The sequence below is a fragment of the Seriola lalandi genome, unplaced genomic scaffold (assembly GCF_002814215.2).
Source record: "Seriola lalandi dorsalis isolate HSWRI2012SDOR001 ecotype SW California unplaced genomic scaffold, Sedor1 jcf7180002054682, whole genome shotgun sequence".
In the NCBI taxonomy this organism is placed as follows: Eukaryota; Metazoa; Chordata; class Actinopteri; order Carangiformes; family Carangidae; genus Seriola; species Seriola lalandi.
Window position 1 is genome coordinate 2,726 of NW_019525235.1, and position 22,799 is coordinate 25,524.

Sequence of the window (22,799 nt, forward strand, 5' to 3'; positions counted from 1 at the left end):
GTAAAGGAGCTGCGGTCTTTACTGTTGCAGACTGTTTACTGTCCTGACAGCCGAGGGCGATGGTGGGACAGACTGACACTAAACCTTCACCAGCACCTCAAAAAACCGGAGGAAGTGAGCGCCACTCACCTCCTCAGAGACATTCATTTATCTCATTTATCTCTTAGTGTGACACGGTGCTCAGTAATAGATGTTGTGTTGTCATTTGTTTGACTGTTGGTCTTTTCCCATTGCCCCAAGGCTATTTGTGCTATTAGAGACGGGCTGTCAGACACTCTGGTACGAACAGGACATAAACTCGCCCTGCATCAGAGAGCTGTTAGGATGAAAGAGTCTGCCAGCTTCAAGAAGTACTACCTGCAACTCAGAAACTTACCCTCTATTCATGTCCAAGACGTGAAACATGTGAGTTTGGCACGATCTGTCAGTACTGGGTTTTCCTGGGAAATTGTTTGGTGTATGAAAGTAAACATGCTTGTGTCTGCAGGTAACAATCCGAGGACAGCTGTTTCCTCATGAAGGAGGCATGGGGAAATCTAGGTTTCTTTTACCGGCAAATGGAGAGGGGGAAGAGGGTGCTGATGCAACTTTAATATGTTCTGTGGAAGAACTGTCTTTAGCACATTACAGCCAACAAGGTTTTGACCAAGGTAAACAACTTTTCCACTCCTATCGAAAAATAAAAAGATTTGGATATCCTCTGATCACAAGAACTGTACTGTCATTTTTTTTAATGTAACAGGGATCCATGGTGAAGGTTCAACATTCTCTATGTTGTTCGCTCTTTTGCTGTGGGATATCATTTTTATGGACGGTATTCCAGATGTTTTCCGGAACCCATTCCAGGTAAAGTAAGCTCCATACAAGTGCTGCTGAATAACCGTACATCTATACAAGTTTAACTCATGTTTATTTTCCCCCCAACAGACATGTCCACTGGATTTTTACACCGACTGTTTCTATGAGAACAGAAAGGAGGCGATTGATTCTCGTGTTCAGTTACTCATTGAGGCGTCTGTGGAGACACTACATAGCATGTTGGAGGATGTCTGGACCTCACAGGAGGGTAAAGTGTGTTCACTGGTCAGCTGGGAGCGTTTCTCATCCCTTCAACAGGCACAGGTATTTACTCTCACTCTGTGAATACACAGAGGCTTCAGAAAGTATTCAGTCCCAGTCACTTTTTGCACACTTCATAATGACAAAGTGAAAACATGTTTGAACATTTTTTAGACTGAAATATGAAATAATACTGAAATCTTACATTTACAAAAGTATTATGACCCTTTGCTGTGGCACCTGTGGTCAGGTGCCTCCTGTTTGCCATAACTTTCCTTGATGTGTCTAGAACTTGATTGGAGCTCACCTGTGACAAGTATTAGAAAAGTACACACCTGTGTATAAGGTCCTGTAATTCATGATTTATAATGCATGTCAGGAAAAAATCCAAGGGAAATTGTAGTGAAGCATAGATGAGGGCAAAGGCATAAAGAGCACAGTGTTTGTGAAGTGGGAGTTTGGAACCACCGGGACAGAACTTCAGAAGTCCTCTGCAGAGATGGAAGAATCTCCCTAAAGAACAACCATCTCAGCAGCCCTCCCAACAATCAGGCCTTCATGGTGCAGTGGCAAGACAGAAGCCACCGTGAGTAAAAGCAATATGACAGTCTGCTTGGAGTTTGCCAAATGACATTTAAAGGACTCTGAGCATGAGGAAAAAGGTTCTCTGGTCTGATGAGTTAAAAATTGAACTTCAAGTACCATATCTGGTGAACACCAGGTACTGCTCATCACGTGGCTAATACCATCCCTGTGGTGAAGCATCCCTATGGTGGCAGCATCCTGCTATGCGGGTGCTTCTCAGATAGGGAGACCGGTCAGAATTGATGAATGCAGCCAAACACAGAGAGGTCCATGTACTCTATTTGTGAAGAAACCTGAAGATGGCGGTTCAGATGCTTCCCATCCACGATGGAGCTTGAAAGGGTCTGCAAGGAAGAATGAGATCCACTGCCCAAATCCAGGTGTGCAAAGCTTGAGATTTACCCAAGAAGACTTAAAGCTGTAATTGCTGCCCAAAACTACTGAATTATGGGTCTGATTACTTTTGTAAATGAGACATTTCAGTTTTTGCTTTTTAATAAATTTGCAAAAAATTCTAAATACTTATTTTCACTTTATCATTATAATGTATAGATTAATGAGCAAAACTTTGTATATCACATTATACATTATATAAATGTAATCTATATAGTGATTCTTACATTGTGTGTAGTTACAATGGGACAGATAATGCAAATTATGCCTTGATGATTTATTGATGAGCTTCAATAAACAAATAGGATCAGATGTTTGTCTACATGTGTTATTGTGGGCAATAACATGGTACTAACATAACCACTTTTAAACACTGATATTTGCAGTCTCTCGTGTCTTGCCTTGGTGGAGCCTTCTTAGGAGGAGTAATAGCAAGAATGTCAAAAGACTACAGACACTGTCGTGGAGGTTTGCCTGATCTAGTGGTGTGGAACACCTCAAACAACACTTACAAGGTGAGATCACGTCACATCCTTGCAGTTTGAATTAGATATTTTCCTTTATGTATGGATTCAGACGCTCTGTGGTTCCTGATTATTTCTTGTCTGATTACATGGATTATACTGCGTTCTGGCCTGTGACATGGGTTGTCTTGTTGTAGCTGGTGGAGGTGAAGGGGCCCAATGACCGGCTATCCCAAAAGCAACAGATCTGGCTGGATGAGCTGCAGAAACTGGGGGCTGACGTGGAGGTGTGTCATGTGGCGGCCACTGGAGCCAGGGGAGCTCGTCTGGAATAAACAGGCCCAGAAGGACTGATTACAAATTTGCTGCTAATTAATCAGAGTGTGGTGAAAATGGAAGCATCAACGGAAAGACTCAAAAACATGATTTGAGTGCTTTTTCTGACTCTGGTCATCTAAAGCGGATGTAGATGTTTATCTCTAAAAAAATCCATTTGTCTTCCATATATAACAAATTTATTCCTATTTGAGTATAAGGAAGGAGTGCTACTTGTGCCATGTGGTGTTTTCATCGAGGAAACCACTGCCTTCAACAGGAAGAGGTGCATCATGAGATGATCATCACTGAGAACTGCCAGAATCAGAAATAGCTAACAGATAACCAGAGCTGATGCATACCAGGAAATTATTTCAACAACCACACAGAATTGATGGTGTTTCCTTCTCTTTGGCAACACTATATTCTCAGGATCTTGGGTTGCCAAGCAACGTAAACGTTTAGTTGGCTGCTAATGAATTGTATGACAGCTCTACAAGTTTGTTATGCAAGTAATTACTGTGATAATATGGCTATAAATATTTAGTTTTGCCATTACTCTACCTGAAAAAAACATCAGTTAGGTACCAAGAAAGGAATAATAGAGCTGCAGTTCAGGGTTGTTTTCATTATCGATTAAACTGCTTTGTTTTCTCTTTCAACTCTAAATAAAATGTCAAATAGTGGAAAATCGCATCACAATTTTATATAATAATTACATTGATTGTTTGGTCTGACTAATGGTCAGTTTACTATAAGAATCATCACATAGGACAACAATAGAAAAAACAGCAAATCGTCACAAGTGAGAAGATGGACCTTGGAACTGTTCCAGCATTTCTGTTTAATTACTAAAATAAAAATTAAAAAATTACTTGATGTATGTAATAATAACAAAGCACTAGTGAAAGAAGAAATCAGATCTTTAAGTAGCAATATCACAGTTTTAAAATATTCTGTCCTGCCATTAAAATTCTACTTGAGTGAAAGACCGTAAGTATTGAAAGCAAAATGTTTAAGTGCTCATTATGCAGAATTGCCCCTTACAGAATGATCAGTTATGGAGCACTCGAGATCCCGAAAGATGACGTTTCTTTAATGTTTTGTGTACAAGATAATATCTTAGCAGGAAGATGAAAACTAATAATTCTGGGCAGACTACAGAGGTATTGCTGTTCATTTTGTTTTGAGACAAGTTACTTTATCATTATCATTGTGAGACAAGTTACTTTATCATTCTTGTTAGTACATGTTGACCTCATGTAAATCCTATCAGGGCTTTGTACAACTCCAGTGCCTTAATCCATAGATAAATATATAATAATATGCAATAAATATATAATAATACATATATATACATATTTTAAAAAATTAATCACGTTTTGTATGTAAAATTAATGCAACTAACTATAACTTTCAGATAAATGTAAAATAAAAGTACAATATTTCCTTCTTAATTGTAATAAAGTAGAATTATAAAGTAGCATAAATACTCAAGTAAAAGTACCTCAAAATTGTAGTATTTGGTTTATTTAATTTAGAATGTATCTGGTCGTATAATACTTCCATGGTATCAGTGGAAAAAGACAGATACATTGCATACATTAAATGAGAGCAAGGCGCAGTCAGCGCTGTCATGTTCGCAGGCCTGGATCATGGACGCCTTTGGGGGGAAGGGATGCCAAGCCGCCCTGCGTCTGACGTCAGGGCGCAAAGAGAGAGAGAGAGAGAGGGGAGGCGATGAGAGGAAGCTGCAATAAACACACAGGGCGTCTGCGCCTATCTAAGTAGGACAATAAAGTGAAAACGGCATCAATGCTCTAACAATGGATCTATCAGACATGCTTCTTATCAAAGTTTTCCTCTTCGTGTACCTACTAAACTACACCCAAGGTGAGTGAAGCATTTTCAGAGAAAACCGTACACGCTGTGTTGATTCCATGAATCCGCGGCTGAGAGGAGCAGAAAGGCTGGTAGCCCGTTAGCTAACAGGAGGGATCAGCGGGGCCTGCTTGTTGTGAAGAGGACTGCACCCTTTTTGCCGTCTTACTTCTAGCTAACAAATGATACATAACGCAAAAGCGGACTTGGATTCGTGGGGTTGATTGGAATAAAGCGATATTGCTGAGTTGTTTCTGCGTGTTGTCACAGTTTTTATTGTCAGGTTTGGTTTGGTTTTGTTGTTATCGTGCGAATAGCGCCGACAGCCATTGTTATGAGAAGATGGAGATGCCGACTGGCTAAACGGACCGTTAGCTTTGTGCTAGCTAACACTTCAGCCACTAACATTAACAATTTTGTCAAAATACTAAGTTTAGCTTCTGACGTTATGTTATCTGAAACAGGCTAGCGATAACAATTTACGTGACATGAGTTTTCAGGGTTGCTGGCATAATTTTACTTTCTGTGTTGCCCCCGGTCACTGCAGTGTGTTCAGCTTTTCTCACTGTTTTCCAATTTAATGTTAGCCGCAATAACTTTGGATTAGAAAATAATGTTTGTTGAAAATAATTCTCATGTATATATTTTGAAAGCAAAATGACCTCCCTGCAACCTGGCTGTTGTACCCATGCTATCATACAACTGCTATATACTGCTATTGCGGTTTTAAATCCAGTATAGTGAAATAAATTAGCTCTATATTACTTTTATTTAATGTTCAGATCTCAGTCACTTGCACTGTCCAAATTCTCCATTCACAATCCACACATTTTACACCTCAAATTGGATCCCTTGTCAAACTGTCAAAAGTAGCAGTTATTGTCATTTCACACATTTGGCCAATTCCGTGTGGTAAAATTAACATCAAAATATGTTGATATTTGTGCTTAACCACGTTATTTTATACTTATTATGTTGGTTTGTGTAGGTTGTTGAGTATTTCTGATAGTTTCGTATGATCACGGAAAAGTAGAAATCAGGAATCCTTGTGTTTACTCAGTGTTTATTGTCCTATGTGTTGTAGGCCTTGAGGAATTAAGGTATTTCAGAATAGTCATGGCCTTCACTTCTCATAGTCACTTCAATGAAAAATTTAATGTTAGCACCTAAATATTTCATAATGCACATGACTGGAGAAGTAGCTGAAGCCTGGACTACTTACCCATCTTTGTTACATACTTACTCTGAATCCTGCAATCTATGGCCCACTAGTCAGGCATAATTATCTGCCAGAGAGTACTAATTACATATACTGTATTTACTTAAAATACTTTCTTTTGATTTATATGTTATGGGGCAAATATGCAAGTAGAAATAACTTTCAGAAGGGCTTAAATGGCCTGAACAAAAATACTATGTTTCCTTGAAATGGAGTTTGTCCAAATGCTTTTGAGTGTGAAGCAGTTGGTGAAATGGGTGGAGGCGCTCGAGAATCTTTCTCCTTCGAGCCCACCACCCACTCTTCTGTTGGCGAAATAATTATGCTGTGACACTGGGGGCTGTTGTTTAGCACAGCTCCAAAACTGGCATCCATTTGACTTAAATAGATTTAGCAGGGTTTTAAAAACAGGCCATGCTGGTTTGCTGTCATTTTCCATCATTTTAATCCTGCCTGTCAAATATCTGCCTGATCATCCATTTTATCGGCACCCAAATTATCTTAACATGTACCATGTCTTAGTTATTTACTCTGATACATAGCTGTTATACTCTAATATCACTTAAAAGATTAAAATAATGTATCTAATGCTTTAACTATATTGCCTAACATACAAAACAAGTTTTTCTGTCTTAATGCAATCTGCCAAGAATAGCGGATGTGGTAGACACTCTGTTACAAAGTTATGCACTTGGGTGTTATTGTTTTATGCCCAATTTTTGGTTGTGTACATTTTATATTTTATATGTATATTTTTGTGCTACCTTTAAGTAATATTCTTTTATTTAATTTTTGTGTAATGATCTCTGAGACACATGTATACGCACACATTTTTGATTATGTACAGTGCATGCAAAAAAAACCTAAAAAAAAAGACAGAAAAATTGTGTCCATACACCTGGGATGACTTTCATTAGGTGTGAAATTTCCTTGTTTTTGGTGATAACAGGATTTCCTCTGTTCTTTTCAAACAGGACACTACAGAAATCCCCTGAACAAGTACATCCGCCACTATGAAGGCCTGACTTACGACACAGAGCTTGTGCACAGCAAGCATCAAAGGGCCAAGAGGGCGCTATCTCATGAAGACAAGTTCCTTCATTTAGATTTTCATGCCCATGGAAGGTTTGTCAGTTTTTCCAGATATTAACCTAAAGGGAAATTCTGCCTCTCTGTCTATTTTTATGTCTCTCTCTGTTTATTTATTTGCAAAGCTCATCCCCTATGCCGACATTGTTTATGAGAAAAAGGTGGAGGTCGGCTCTAGCAGAGATTGCGGAGTGCTTGAAAGATGTTTACATTTAATGCCTGTTTTATGAAATCATAGACCGTGTCAGGGGCATCACTTTGAGACTGTGGTGAGGATGGATTTTAATTCTCAGCTTTGGTTTTTTTCTGTGTAGTTTCTATAAGTTTCTCCATTAGAGCTAAAACAATTAATTGATTGATCGATCAACAGAAAATGAACAGGCAACTGTTTTGATAGTTGATTAATGGTTTCAAGCAATAATACCATATATTTCCTAGATCCAGCATCTCAGTTTTGCACATTTGCTGCTTTTCTTTGTCTTATGTGATAGTAAACTCATAATTTTGGGGTTTGGCAATGTTGGTTAGAAAAAACAAGATATATGAAGACACAAACTTTGGCTTTAGATAATTGTAACTGTTTTTTTTGTTTGTTTGTTTTTTACTATTTTCTGACATTTTACAAGATAAACAATTAATCGATTTGATTGATCGAGGAGATTGATTGAGGAGATTAATCAATAATGAAAATAATTATTAGTTGGGGTTGTCGTGATTTTCTGCCATATTCTATATACATGCTGCTCAGGTGAAATAGAGACTGAAAGTGTTTGTCTGTATGTTACTTAGCCATTTGATGGATTGGGTGTTTTCATTCACTTGATACCTGGGTGGGAGCCCACTCAAGGCAGGCATGGATGGATGAATGGGTGGATGGATAGATAGAAGGATAGATAGATGGATAGATAGATAGATGCATACTTGCATACATATAGTCCTTGTTGTGGTTTCTCATCCAGCATTTTGAAGAGGTGGTGGTGTTTGATAGAAAGTGTCCACACTCTCCATGACAAAGTCAAGACCATCTGGCTGGGAACTTGGCAAAGGCTGTTTATCATCCTGCCTGTAGCAGGGCCTGCTGTTCCTAAACTCTGATGGTGCTTAATAGGGAAGAAAACGATAAGAGCTGTGCAAACAAGCACATAGAAGGAAGATGTCTGTTCCTTTGAAAGGCAGGAATGTGTCAGCTTCTTTTCCCTTTGACTTCATGACAAAGCTACAGACACAACTCAAATTCTTACATTTAATTTGGAGCACCACCCACATTCCCCTTGCCAGGCTTGAACAAAATGTCTATATATGTCTGAAATAGCTGATATTTTACTGCATCCTGGACTTTGTGCACCTTACATTTACCCCCTGAGACTAAGTCTTAACAAAGTAACTGTTATTCAACAGATATTGTACACATACAGAGTAAGCTTTGTGTGCCATCATGTCAACTTTGACCATATTTTTCTGATCTAAAGTTTTCCCAAAGCCGTCAGTCAGCTGCTGTGCACCGACCTCCAGAACAGTAACTTACACACAATACAAGCATACAATAAGAACACTGTGTAGGTGTTACATGAAACCAAAGCTTACTGACACATATTTGTTTCTCTGTTTTCAACAAAAAAGTCAGCATTGTTTCAAGTTGTCCTAATTTCCTGTTCCCCTTCCTTGAAAGATAAAGACTGCAGTTTCTCTTCTCCCCCTCTGCAACAGAAAACTTTTAAGATGTTTTTCTCTCTGCCAAACCATGCCCTTGCTTTCACCCGTTTTCCCCTTTCATTTGCATTTTCCTTTTTCTCAAAAGCTGGGGGAATATTGCTTACCCTAACCCTTACCTCTAAAAAGAAAAAAAGTGAAGCCAAATTCAGATCCACACCTAAATCCATAGGCTCCCGCTCTGTGACATGAATAAATGAGGAGACATCCAGGACACAAACTTCTTGCAATATAAGTAACAGTAACAGTTGTCTTATTGTCTTTGGTTGCAGGCATTTTAATTTGCGAATGAAGAGGGATACCACCTTGTTTTCCCAAGATTTAAAGGTTGATGTTTCAGGAGAAGAAATTCCATTTGATACCTCTCATATCTACACTGGAGAAATCTTCGGTGAGACTGTACTTTTAATTTAAATCCACCAGTTTTAATCTACTTCTTAATAATGAAAGCAGTAATGCAGACCTAGGCATTTGTTGTGTGTCGTGTTTTCTGATCCTGTGTGAATCCTCTGACACCTGTTCCTCTGTAATTTGGATTCCCAGGTGAGAAAGGTACCCTGACTCATGGCTCAATTGTGGATGGTAAGTTTGAGGGCTTCATTCAGAGCTACCACGGCACCTACTACGTGGAGCCTTCTGAGAGATACTTGGGGGGCAAAGATGTGCCCTTCCACTCTGTCATCTACCACGAAGACGACATACGTAAGTCCCCAGGAACTTCAGTTGCACAAATACTTTGATAGCCAGTCGTTGTAACTACCGGGTTTGTGTAATTGGATGCGTGTATATGTAAATGTGTGATCGGGAAAGTGCAAGGTTAGGGCAGTTGAGCTGATGGAGTCAGACTGGTGTAGTCGCCCCCCAGGGAGCAAAGATACCTGAGGTGCTCATTAGCTGAGTAACACGATCTTTCTCTTGGGCTACTGACTCATTTAAGCAGTCTTTACACTGCTGGTACTGGTAGTGAGCACCAAGCACACTTCACTACACTTGCACCCCGTAATTTCAAATCATCTGTGTACATATAGTATGTGGCTGAGGGGCAAATTAAACAGAAATAAGAGAAGAATTGCTAATGAGAGTCACAGGAAAGTAACAGCTCACACAGCAAAGCTAGGCTCAAGTGGCGTGTAAGTACATCCATTAGCTGATCATGAATAGCGCCAGAAATAGAGTGACTCAGGGGGTTAAGTAGCTAACATTGTCTCCCATAATCCTAACAGTGTTGTGTCTGCCTCTCTCACTCAGACTACCCTCACAAGTACGGCCCAGAGGGAGGCTGTGCTGATAGCTCAGTGTTTGAAAGGATGAAGAAGTACCAAGCCTCTGCCGTAGAGGAGCCACCCAAGGTGAACTTCACCACACACACCACAATAAATCCTCACAATGTTGGGGAAACTGATAGTTTGATTTTTGAGGGTTTTTTTTATTTATTTATTTATTTTTTTTACATTTTTTCTACTTTGTCAGGGTCACAGATACCCATAGAGGCTTTTTTAAAGTTTCTGTGTGCAGTTTGCACTTATATTGACGGATGAGAATAGCCTGTCTCAGCTTAATTAATGGATGTCTACATGATAAATTGGTAGCTTAGGAAAACAAGTTGTTCTTTGCTGAAAGTGTTATATGTCATTCTAAAGTAGGGCTGTGCATAGTAATGCCTGGTTTCCTGTTTGAAAATTGAAAACTCAGAGCCCGGAAATACACAACAAATGGCACAAATAGCAAATGTCCATCAAAGTATTATCCCATTGAAATATTGGATGTTCAAACTCTATGAAAAAAGTAACGTTCCTACTCCTCAAAACAATATTCATTTAATTAAGCTTAGATACAGTAATGTGAATTGGTCAAACATTGGTTAACATGTATACAAGTGTAACCAGCACAGTCACAGTCAAAACTTAACCTTGTGTTAATCTAATGGTTTTGTTTTTTCAACAAATACTTACATGCATAAATACAATATAATCAATGTATAGTAGAAGTGACATGTTTGGAATTACTACCAAAAAATGCATTCATGTGATTTGCTGGAGTGTATGTTCATATAAAGAGGAAGTGGATCGGAGGTTTGATGTCATATAATTTCTTTGTAAATTCTGAAATCACATAAGTGTTTAAGTTAATTCTAGCAGCCAGTCATCTTAAGAGAAGTTTCATGTTGTATTTCTTTTCATTTGAGAGGAGCTGTTACTGATTTCATAGTCCTCCTTGAATTGAGGAAAGCTAGGTTAATCACACTGCCCAGCATCCCATAAATCTAGCCCCGGCTTGTGCCTCCTATGTATTATCATTACATTCAAGTCACAGAGCTAAGCACCCAATTTTCTGGAAAATAACTACGCCGCAATCTTTGAAAAACCTGAAAGGCCATTTAACAACACTTACTGCTGTTCTGAAGGTATTTCCAGAATCTTCAAAGACTCTTTCAACCGAAGAACGATTTTCACCCTTTTTCTCAAGTTGTGCCTCCTTTTCTAAACCAAACACAGATGCAATTTGTATCATATGAACCAAAAATAAAAATGCTATTATTATTATTTGTACTGATATACACTAGTTTCTTTCCAATTTATTTTCATACCACATAACTTGTAGTGTTTTACAAAAAGAACAATGGCATACATACCTGCATAAAAAAACAAACAAAATTAAACTCTTCTTTTTAATCTTTAAACTTTTTAATTAAAATTTTTTATCAGATGGAAATCCCTGAGATCAGTGTAACTAAGATTAACTGGTATTTTTTTATTTTACTAACCAGATGCTTTCCCTTATGCTTGTAATGGTAATACATGAAGAAACAAACTGGAGCTACTTAAAACTGCACACAACATGAAAACGGCAACCACCACTTGTTGGTCTGAGTTTGTAAAAAAGGACATTCCTTTAACTGGATGCTTATTGTGGTTTTTTCTTGTTCTTTCCTCTTTTCCCACTATATCCTCTTATGTGACATAAGAAGCACATGTTCCTCAGCGCAGTTGCCGTCCATGAACATGCTGCAGCTGGAAAACCACAGCCTAAAAATACCGGACATTATTTATTTAGCCACTGTTTGGTTGAAGATGCAATATATATGTTTTATTTAACTGTCTATTTCCTACTCTCCATTCCCTGTGCTGCTCACACCAGGAGCTCCACACTGAGGATGGCTCCTATGACCCCGTGCTGCTCAGGAGGAAGAGGATGGCCCAGGCTGAGAAAAACACCTGCCAGCTTTTCATTCAGACTGACCACCTCTTCTACAAGTACTACAAGACCAGAGAGGCTGTCATTGCTCAGGTAATACACACTCAGTGTATTCACTTGACTCATGCTACTGGGCTGCTGTTAAAATGAGTTTTACACAGTGAGTGTGGAGGGCTTTTGTCTGGTGATGTTGGTGCAGAGGCACTTTTTTAACCATCAGAAACGGCTCATTAGTGCTGAGTTTAAAGGATAATTAGTATTGGAATAATAACACCTCTTACTCAGTGCAAGGGGTGAGTCATAACACTTTCAATACAGGAACAAAAAAAATAACTCAAGGGTTCACTTTAGGGTTGTGTGCAGTAGTGTTTTGAATTTTAAGTCAGAACCTAGGAGTACACAAAAAATGTAACAAGTAGTAAATGTCAGTAAAAGTGTAATTCCAATGGAAAAAGTAAAGAATAGTATTTTGGAAATACTGGAGTTCTTGCAGAGAGTTTGATGAGAAGATTGATATCCATCTGTCAAACAAGATATAGTGTGTAAATTACCTGTTAATTCCTCCTAGTTCTCTTCATGCTAAGCTAAGCTAAGCGCCTGCTGTTGGTAGCTTTACATTTACTGAACAGTTATGACAGTGACATGAACTTCCACATCTAACTAATGAAAAGAAAGCCAATGAGCATATTTCTCAAAATGTTAAACTATTCCTTTAAAATTATTTAAAAAAAAGTGTGATACTGCTCCTCAAATACATTGTGAAATAATTAAACTTGGCTAATTTTGGCTGCTGCAGTGTTTGTTAGTCTAACATTAGTTAAGCCACAGACACTGCACAGAATACAGTGACACTAACAATTTATTTATTTACCTCTTTACAAGCATAGCGTACACTTGGTGTTGTGTTATTGTATATTTGCACACATTACACACTGAATCTGGCAGTGAAATGTGGGTTTAGTCAACAGGCTGTTGAAACTGTGTTTAGATCCTCACAGCTCAAGCCTTTTCATCCAGTGCTGTGTGTTACCTTTTCTGCTTCAGATCTCCAGCCATGTCAAGGCCATTGATGCGATCTACCAGGGCACAGATTTCATGGGCATTCGCAACATCAGCTTCATGGTGAAAAGGATCAGAGTAAGTCTTGTACTGATGAATTGATTTTCAGTTTACATTTTATATTTGGTCACCGCTTTTTCCCTGAACTCATCCTCATCCCCCTTCACAGATAAACACCACCAATGATGAGAGGGACAGGTCCAACCCGTTCCGCTTTGCCAACATTGGCGTGGAGAAGTTCCTGGAGCTCAACTCGGAGCAGAACCATGACGACTACTGCTTGGCTTATGTTTTCACCGACAGAGACTTTGATGACGGAGTGTTGGGCTTGGCCTGGGTGGGAGCCCCCTCAGGTACTGAAAGACAATTCTGTGTATCATCACTGATGAGCAATAGCAAACAGTCTGTCCTATTTTTAAAGCGAGATGTGAATAAATTCCTAACCAACAGATGCAGGTTTTAACCCATTATATAACACATCACAGTCTTTGTACTGGGTTGTGGGCACATTATCACCCAATCTTGGTCAAATGTTGGACTATTCTAGAAAAGAATAATGAATAATTGTAACTACCATAATCAGATTTCCTCTCCTTAACGAGCAAAATCCTTCGTGTTTTTTAGCTCTGGTTCCAACCTGTGCTTTTCCTTCTCAGGGAGCTCTGGAGGCATCTGTGAAAAAAGCAAGCTGTACTCAGACGGAAAAAAGAAGTCTCTCAACACTGGTATAATCACTGTACAGAACTACGCCTCCCACGTACCTCCAAAAGTCTCCCATATCACTTTTGCTCATGAAGTAGGACACAACTTTGGCTCCCCGGTGAGTTACTTGGATGTTCCACATTTATACATGGTGAGAAGGAATTTATAAGGGGCTCGTACACTTTGTCCCTTCTTCTTTTAACCTGTGATTTTTCTTTTCCTTTCTCACCCTCAGCATGACTCTGGATCTGAGTGCACCCCTGGAGAATCCAAGAGCCAAGACAAGAAGGAGAAGGGCAATTATATCATGTATGCAAGAGCTACATCAGGAGACAAGCTCAACAACAATAAGTTCTCCATATGTAGCGTTCGCAACATCAGCCAGGTGCTGGAAAAAAAGAGAAGCAACTGCTTTGTCGGTACGTTTTAATGTTTATGCTTGACCTTGGTACTAAGCTTTGTTCCAGACATGTAAATGGAAACCACAGTATGACTCTGATTCTTACTTGTACTGGAGAGTGTAGGAGATTTTGAAGCCCAGTGATGGCTGGAAATCCATGTAGCTAAAAATGCACCAGGACTCCAGCTGGTATTGCCTTTGAAAAGCAATATTGGCATCAGTCCAGTATTATTTTTACTGACAGTATTTGGCCGATTGTGCTATTTGTGATGTCTGTTTCTTATCTTTTTTTTGCATCACTTAATACAACTTTCGTTAGCAACCTAAATACTTCTCAATCATTCAGTTACTTAACCATAAGATTGGCATGTCTACAAAGTCTTATTAGTTCTGCACACAGTATCAAGCATATCTTGGCTGATATTAGTGGAAAAATATTTAAATATTCATGTTAGCTTCCAAAAGTCTTGGTGTACCTGAACTGCCTGATATTTCAGCTTTTTCACCAACAGACTAGTGAGAGTGTTTGTTTGGGTTTAATGCTGCGTTGGGCTTTCCAGAGGGTGTGTTTGCTTTTGAGCAAACACTTTAACACTGATTTTCTGTCTCTATTATTGCTGCAACTTATTCTCTTCACAGGAGTATTTGTTTGGTTTGGCTTTGTAATGAGACGTGTTTTGTAGTAACTTTTAGTCCCATGTGCCATAAGTCAAAGAATCAAACACGGTTTTCTAGTTTTGGGGGACCAGGCTCAATGTTTATTCTTTCTTTCCCAAACAGAGTCTGGCCAGCCCATCTGTGGTAACGGGCTGGTGGAGCCAGGAGAGGAGTGTGACTGTGGCTACAGCGATCAGTGCAGGGACCAGTGTTGCTATGATGCCAACCAGGCTGACAACAAGAAGTGCAAATTAAAGCCCAACAAAGTCTGCAGGTAGACGGGGATGTTATTTTTAAATTTTTGTTTGATGTTTCATGAGAAAGACCTGCCTGCTCATTTGTGATGACTTTTGACTCAACACCTGTCTCTTGCCCACCAGTCCCAGCCAGGGTCCTTGCTGTACTGCCGAGTGCACATACAAGGGTCGTAATGACAAGTGCAGGGAGGAGTCAGAGTGTGCTCACCAGGGCATGTGTAATGGAGTCAGTGCCCAGTGCCCCACGTCTGAGCCCAAGGCCAACTTCACTGCCTGCCACGGAGAGACTCAAGTCTGCCTCAATGGGGTGGGTGACTGAAGACTTAACACCTTGAAGAAATGGTTGTTATAGCAACTTCATATTCATACCAGTCAGTGTCTAATCTCGCCTGTCTTCATGCTCCTCCCTGCAGGGCTGCTCTGGCTCCATCTGTGAGAAGTATGGGCTCGAGGCGTGCACCTGTGCCAGCCAAGATGGCAAGGACGAGACTGAGCTTTGCCACGTGTGCTGCATGGAGAAGAGTGAGCCATTTACCTTTTTCCCACCTTGAAAATAAAATACACTTGTGATTTGGTCTTTTTTTTATTTGAATTGTTCTGACTATCTGCGATCCATCTCCTCAGTGAATCCCAACACGTGCAGCAGCACCGGATCAGAGCGCCTGGCTCGTTTCTTTAATAAGAAAGTGACCACGCTGCCAGCCGGCTCGCCTTGCAACGACTTCAAGGGTTACTGCGACGTGTTCATGAAATGCCGTCTGGTGGATGCAGACGGACCACTTGCCAGGCTAAAGAAGGCCATCTTCAACCCGGAGCTCTACGAGAACATTGCAGAGTGGATCGTGGTACGTGTAGACTTCTTGATTCTTCATTGCATGATTAGTTATTATTATGAGGTGTCTTTGTATTGATAGTGTTTGATCTGTTCCTCATTTTCTTCTCTAGGCCCATTGGTGGGCAGTGCTGTTGATGGGGATTGCCCTCATCATGCTCATGGCTGGCTTCATTAAGATCTGTAGTGTGCATACACCGAGCAGTAACCCCAAACTTCCCCCTCCCAAACCACTTCCAGGTGAGTCCAGAGGTTTACAAAGAACGTTTTGTCATAACAGAGAAAAAGAGGCTTATCATATTCAGCTAACAATTACAATTACATGCAAACTAATACACCACCTACTGAGTGTAATGAGCTTTATGATTAATTATTTTTCTAGTTAACACATTGTATGTATAGTGCATCACCTCCCACTCCTACATTAAAATGAAATCTGTTTAAACTGTTTTCCATACTTGAATGAATAGAAAGGTTTGGTCATATTCAGGCTCTGATCTTGTACCAAATACCGGGATAACAGATATTAGTTAATGTATTGCTTTAATTTGTCAAACTGTTAATGTGCACAGTGGAATAAACTCTTAGAATTTATAAATAAATTTAAAAAAATAAGCGTGTGGTTAAGTATTATAAAGGTCACGATTTTTCCCAAACCCCCAAAGCCTGTTGTGTCATACAATATATTTTAATTTAGGCCCAACAGAACTTTTACAATCAAAATGAAGTGTCTCTCATTAGCACACTGTCTGCCTGTTAACCACATACCCAAACACTGATGCCTGCAAATGTCAACGATGTCGTGTAATTTATTTCTATAGTTTTCCATAGTTCGGTTGTTTCCTCCCACTTGATATACAGTAAACTCTTTACAAGTCACAAATTCCTCCATTTGTTGTGGAGGCAAAAAATGAAGACAGCTTTAGTTTTGGGACTCTGGACATTTCTTCTGGCTCGATTCTCAAATGAAACAGATTTTGTTTAAACTGTCGATCTTATGATTTGTCTCTTAACGAGCTCATCTAAAACTTTTCTCCTGACAGGCACTTTGAAGCGGCGGCGAGCGCAGCAGCATGCTAACTCCCAGGTGCAGCACCAGTCTCAGCACCCGCACTCCCACCAGCACGGCCACGGCGGTCACGGTGGGCACGGGGGCCAGCGGCAACCCCAGAGGCAGCCTCAGCGGCAGGCGCAGCCCCAGAGGCACCACCGCCAGCCCAGAGAGAACTATCAGATGGGCCAGATGAGACGCTGAGACCCTGCACCCCACCCCTTCCTCCCCCCCAATGCCTTGGCTCCTCCTTGTGCCTACAGTGGGAAACAAAAGCGTCACTCCATCCAAAGAAAAGCCTGACATGGTTGTTAGTCACCATCATATCCTCCATCTACAGACAAAACAGACACGTGGAAAAGAGAAAACACTATCTAGCAACTCAATTGGCTCTTTGTGGAGTGGACTCGACCATCAGCCATTTCCAATGCAGTGTGATCTAGCATCTTTTTCCACCTTTTTTTCTTTTTTTTTAAGGAGTGCCAAGGAGTTAAGGAATCATGTGTAGCTTTAGTACATTCTGTGATGTGTTTTTTTTTTTTTGTTTTTCTCTTTGGTTCTATTGCAACGTCTTCTTGAGTGACACACCCGTGGATGCTGGTGAATTGTTCTGTGCTTTTCTTTCGCCATTCAAGCCAGAAATGAGAGACGCTCAGAAGGGGATTTGCGGCACTTTTCTGATTTACACATGTCAAACGGCAAAGACACAGGCTCCGGTCTCTCGTGCAGACAGTCTTCTGCATGTGACTGTACATATTTAGTGTATCATAAGTGAAAACAAACTATTTCTTCTACTGTAAATGTGTAATTCTTCACTTTTTTTCTTTTATTTTTTGGTTAGTGCTCTCAGGACTCTTAACACATAAAAGAAGGAATGATGGTTGTGAGGAGTTCCTTGGACATTGCTGTTGAGGATTTGAGGCCATCAAGTTCTCTTGTCAGTCGTCCAATCAGGTGGATCTCTTTCACGTTTAGATTGCTAGGTTTCAAAGTTGAACAACAAGGTCACCATATCCCACATTTTAGGCCTTCTTCGTTCAAGGTCCCTTTTTTCTTCATCCTTTTTTTTTATTGTCTTGCTATAACATCATGTTTTGCTCATGTTGTGTAACAAGCTAGATGAGGTATAGAGTCATGGGAACAGAAAGGGAAGATCACCTAGTTTGGTATACCTTTTTATTGTCTTTACGGATTTTGATTTTGATAATGAAGAATGAATAACCACTAAATGAAGTTTATGATGATTCTACCTGTTGAGATATGAAAACAAGGGAAAGTGAAGGCTGCTGTGGCTTAGTTTAGAAACGAGAGTGTATCATGTTACAGAGTTAGTTTACATGAGTGTGGAAATAATAAATTTAAAAATGACTCCAGTGTGGATGTACAAAAAAAATGTAAAATTAAATCGTTCTATTATTCTTCAAGATAGCAAATCTAAGAACTTTTCAATGTGGGCATGCAGACACATTTATTAAATGTGACTATTAATTGACCAAGGTCTGTAATATTTGTATGTCACTCAACACTCTTTGCTTTGACAACTATTAATGTTAGTCTTTAAACAAGTGGAAGGAGCAGTGTAATGCGGCGGTATTGTCACACTATTCACAAACACATTCCTCAGTGTGTTCACTCGTTTCACTGGAGACAAGCAGCTGTTTGTGTTCTTTAAAACTCACCTGCGGTTTTTCTCCTGGTCAGATCTCATCATGGACTGAATCCCCTTAAGAGCTCATGAGTGCGGGCCTCAGTGTGAGTTTACATCAGCGTGCCATATAACTTTATAAAGCTGATCTCTGTGCACAGGTTTTATAAAACACAGGAAGCACCTGTAGAAGTTTCTGGAGCCACTTTAAAAAAAAAGGAAGAAATGAAGGAGATGTGATAGTTTTTGTCAGATTGTTTCACCTCAGGTGTTTTTTTGTTTTTTTTTTCCTCTCGCTGCAGCAAAGCATGAGGTACATTTTGGAAAATGACAACACTAAATGAAAGGATTTGAAAAATCTGGTATATTATGCAAAATCCCATGATTTATTTATCATGCAAACATTGTATCCACCAAAATAATGTGACAACTGAGCGAAAAGTTTTGCACAAATAATAAATCACGGGATTTTGCATTATATATTCAGCAAAGGATGTTTTTTTTCTGCTCTGACTTTATTTTATCCTGGCATTATTGTTTTTAAATGCATGCAATACTAATCTCAACTAATATCTTCCAACACTGTCCTGATGGTCGTAATAATCACACGTGTGCTCTGGAGGGGACAGAGAAATAATGTGTCTCACAGCTAACACTTTATTTCACATGGCAGATGAATTAGGCGGGTCGGCAGTTGCTACAACCTCTCATGTCTGTACAAAACGGAGCTCTTTTTAAATTTCATCGTCTAGGCTGGATCACGCCTGTTAGGCCTAGCGAACTTACATGTAAACTTGTACAGTACTTCGAAAATTTGCATTTCATTTGAAAATGAAAATTACATTTTGATACATCTGTTTCCTTTTTTGTATTCTAATTCCAGAGTAAGTTGTTCAAAGATGTTCATATGTGACAAACTTTCCTCTCCTCTAAGTTATTTATGTTCTTATATGTGCTAGTTGAACTGGAGTTTGCTTATGATACTTTTCTCCACCGTCATCAATGGTAAAAACAATTCAGTGTGATGGAGTTAATGTTACATTCTCATTTTTGTCTTCGTTATCCTGTGGCATGGTTTGGGTAGAAGAGCAGAAGAATAATGCCTGTAAATTTTACTTTCTTTTTAATTTCGTAGTCTTGGTACAGTTTTTAGATAAACGTGCACTGAAAATGTCCAAATTGAGTTGAAATGTTGTAGGTGATGTAGGCCGAAAGAACACAAGATTAAAAAGTAATACTACTGTCTGATTTTAATGTTCACTGTGTTTTATACAGTATCGGAAATTTTTGTTCACTTTGAACATTTTTACTAAAAAAAAAATTTCAAATTGTATTGTGCAAAGAGATGTAATTTTTGGAGTACTTGAAATGCATTAATTAAAAGACTCATTCAAAATAAAATAGACCCCTGTTTACTGTCTGTAAAGTGTGCACTCGTTGGTTTTTATTGTTTTATGTACGCTGAGGTCCGATACAGAGAATGAAATTAGAGGCCACTGATTTAACATGAAGAAGAGTTCACAGCTTGAGACTTGAAATTTACAGCTGCTTGTGTTACAAATGGATGTGGAGTTTTATCATGGGAAGAGTTGGATTTCAGTGTTTTTGCAACTACTTGGGACTGAAAGTCAGAATATCTCAGCCTCTGCCACAATGATTTTGTCCATTGTTTTTGTCATCTATTTGTCTAATAAACAATTACCTGACAAATACAAGCCTGTTGGAGGTGCCTGAACTGAGACTGTGACAAAATATATTGGAAAAGCATCTGCCCAATCCAGTTATTTATTGAGACATCTGAACCAAAAGCTTGTCTTTATAAATCCATATTGCACAGTTCAGATTATGCAGATGCTTTTCCTATATTTATTTTAATTTATATGTAAAAAATAAAATGAAATAATCTGTTTATTGCAAGTCTCCCAAAACTTGATTTGGTTACATCAGTGTAAGTACATATCCTGTAGAGCTGATTTCTTTTTTTTTCTTTTTTTGCAAAACAACTAAAAAAGGCCTCAAATGTTGTTAATACTAGAATTGTTCTTTTATCCTTTAAATGCTGCATGATAAAGAAATGTGAGGTTAAAAGGGATCTTAGGATGAATGATAAGAGTGACAATTGCAGCAGGATGAAGGATTGAGAAAAATCAGATTTTTTGCCCCTTGATGTTCTTTTCCTGTGGCGCTGGGCTCCTGAAGCCGGGTGCTGAACTGATCATTTACTGTGGTGAGTTCCTCAAGTTCCTGTTAAGCTGACCTTGTGCTAAATGCAGTAGAGGGGCGTCCACACCAGAGGGAGCAGCTGCTGTGGCTGAAGTTGTTGGGACCAGAGGTTTTAGAGCAGCCTGTCAACATCAGCACCACGGACCCACTTCTCATCTCTTTTCATCTGTCTCCATCAAAGAGTGTTTCAGCCATCGCTGATAACTTTAACCTGGGAACTGGGAGCTCAAACTGTTGTGTGGGCTCGGTGATACTGCGTTATAAGTGAGTAAAGTTGGTAGAAAGGAATACAGGTGCTGTAATGTCCTGCACATGCAAACACAACTTACTCACAGGATAATTAGGATCCTGCGTTTGTGTGTTTTTCTTATTCATTGCCTATATTTATTGATGACTTTTTCCTCATGAGTGTGTTTGATGATGTAATGATGTAACAACCACAGGCAAGTGTACGTGAGATCCTGGAAGCACACATTTGCACATGCAGTGGAATGGCGCTTGCTATTGATTTTCAATGTGGATCCTCAGCTGCATGCGGCCGCTGGTTGCTACATGAACGAGCACAGTCACCCACAACAAGAGTTTGGGTTCAATATTTTGTGGATAACACAGGCGGTGAGTTGTTTTCCTGTAAGTTTATATTGTTGTCATTGCTGATGCTGTAGTCCATTTCCCTACAGCGCTCTTCAAACGGATGCCACTCTGTGCCTGAAACAGTGTCCCAGCAGAGAGCCCAGTGTCACAGACCCTGGTCAGTATTCTCCATTTAGATTTGCGGCTGTGTGCGAGGAGCTGACATCGCGGCCTTTAAGCGAGCAGTACCTTTTGTCTCTCCTCGCAGTGACAGAGCATGATTGTAAAAGTGGCACCGGCATGCTGCAGAGTGTCACCCAGACTGAACTAAGTGGCAGCCAGCACTCGCTCCAAAGAGCAGCTGACCCTGAGGACTGCAGAACAAAGACGGCCAGTTCATTGTCCAGTATCAGAAACTTCCATTCAGTCAGTCTGAGGAGATTTAGACAGATTCAAGTTTGTATATCTCATGAAAAACATAAAGTCAGTGCTGGGTATAAGACGCTGCCACTTACTGTGTCTTTCCCTTTAATACAAAACAACATACAGACACACTGTTCCACACAAGTTTAGTTGAAGGCATTCATCATATTGAACCTGTGATTTGACAGAGAGGAAGACAAATGTGTTTGTACAGACCCGGCTCTCAGAAGACTGTGCCTTGTTCATAATGAGCGTCCTGTCAGTGCTTCATCAAAGCCCGGCTGATTCAGCTCAGTAATGTCGTCTACATCGCCCTGCATCGTGGCCGAGAGGTGAGAGACGAGAGGAGAGAATCACATGCACCTACACATGTATCGTTATTGAGCCGCCAGTCAGTCTATACAAAGTGATTTCCCCTCTGTTAAATGTATGCAATCCTGCACCGTGTACATGACAAACTGACGTGAACAATAATGTGATCTCTTTCCTTCCACCGTCAGGCCGTGTCTGATAAACTCACCCTGCAGCTCCACACTTCGCCCTTCAGATACCTCACCTTTCAGCGATGAGTATTTGATCTTCTTGTACTGGTTATCTGGTGCTGTTACCTCCTCCAGGCTGACCCAGTGGGAGAGCTTTATCTGTTGCCCTGCTGGAGTCAGTGACCCCTCACCCCGTCTCTGAAACGTGGTGAGCATGAAAGTTCGGTATTTGTGTTACCTACCTGCTTCTTCTCCTGGAGTTTCACGTGTCATTGAAGGCATCTCAGACCCTTTTTTTTCAACTTTGCCTGCACTCACAGACAAATACTGAGCATAAGCCAGAGATGTAAAGTAACTCAAGCACACATGAGGTACTTGTCTACTCCACTACATTTCAGAGAAAGATATTGTACTTCACTTCATACATCTGACAGCTCTAGTTGCTTTGTAGATTAAGATTTAATACACGAAACAAATGATCAGCCCCTAAAATATCAAGGTTTGTTATAGACTAATCTGCAGTAAAGTACATAACTAAAACAGTATATGAAGTAGTTAAAATGGTTGCCCTCCAACAGTTAATAG

At 39.8% G+C, this 22,799-nt stretch overlaps 2 protein-coding genes across 2 annotated transcripts; both read left to right on the top strand.

Moving 5' to 3' along the window:
- The first annotated feature begins 15 nt into the window (after positions 1-15).
- On the top strand, positions 16-3,507 carry LOC111666937 (fanconi-associated nuclease 1). The gene is made up of 7 exons (XM_023422464.2): positions 16-114; positions 241-405; positions 488-650; positions 743-846; positions 928-1,122; positions 2,424-2,552; positions 2,699-3,507. The coding sequence occupies exons 2-7, from the start codon at positions 325-327 to the stop codon at positions 2,834-2,836; spliced, it is 810 nt and encodes a 269-aa protein (XP_023278232.1). The 5' UTR covers positions 16-114; positions 241-324; the 3' UTR covers positions 2,837-3,507.
- A 1,038-nt stretch (positions 3,508-4,545) lies between these two features.
- Positions 4,546-19,933, top strand: LOC111666982 (disintegrin and metalloproteinase domain-containing protein 10-like). The gene is made up of 16 exons (XM_023422527.2): positions 4,546-4,709; positions 6,891-7,041; positions 8,988-9,106; positions 9,259-9,417; positions 9,964-10,064; positions 11,854-12,003; positions 12,955-13,047; positions 13,139-13,322; positions 13,626-13,789; positions 13,907-14,090; positions 14,852-15,002; positions 15,109-15,292; positions 15,399-15,507; positions 15,610-15,830; positions 15,931-16,057; positions 16,861-19,933. Exons 1-16 carry the CDS (start codon positions 4,643-4,645, stop codon positions 17,070-17,072), a joined length of 2,376 nt encoding a protein of 791 aa, XP_023278295.1. The 5' UTR covers positions 4,546-4,642; the 3' UTR covers positions 17,073-19,933.
- The last annotated feature ends 2,866 nt before the right edge of the window (positions 19,934-22,799 follow it).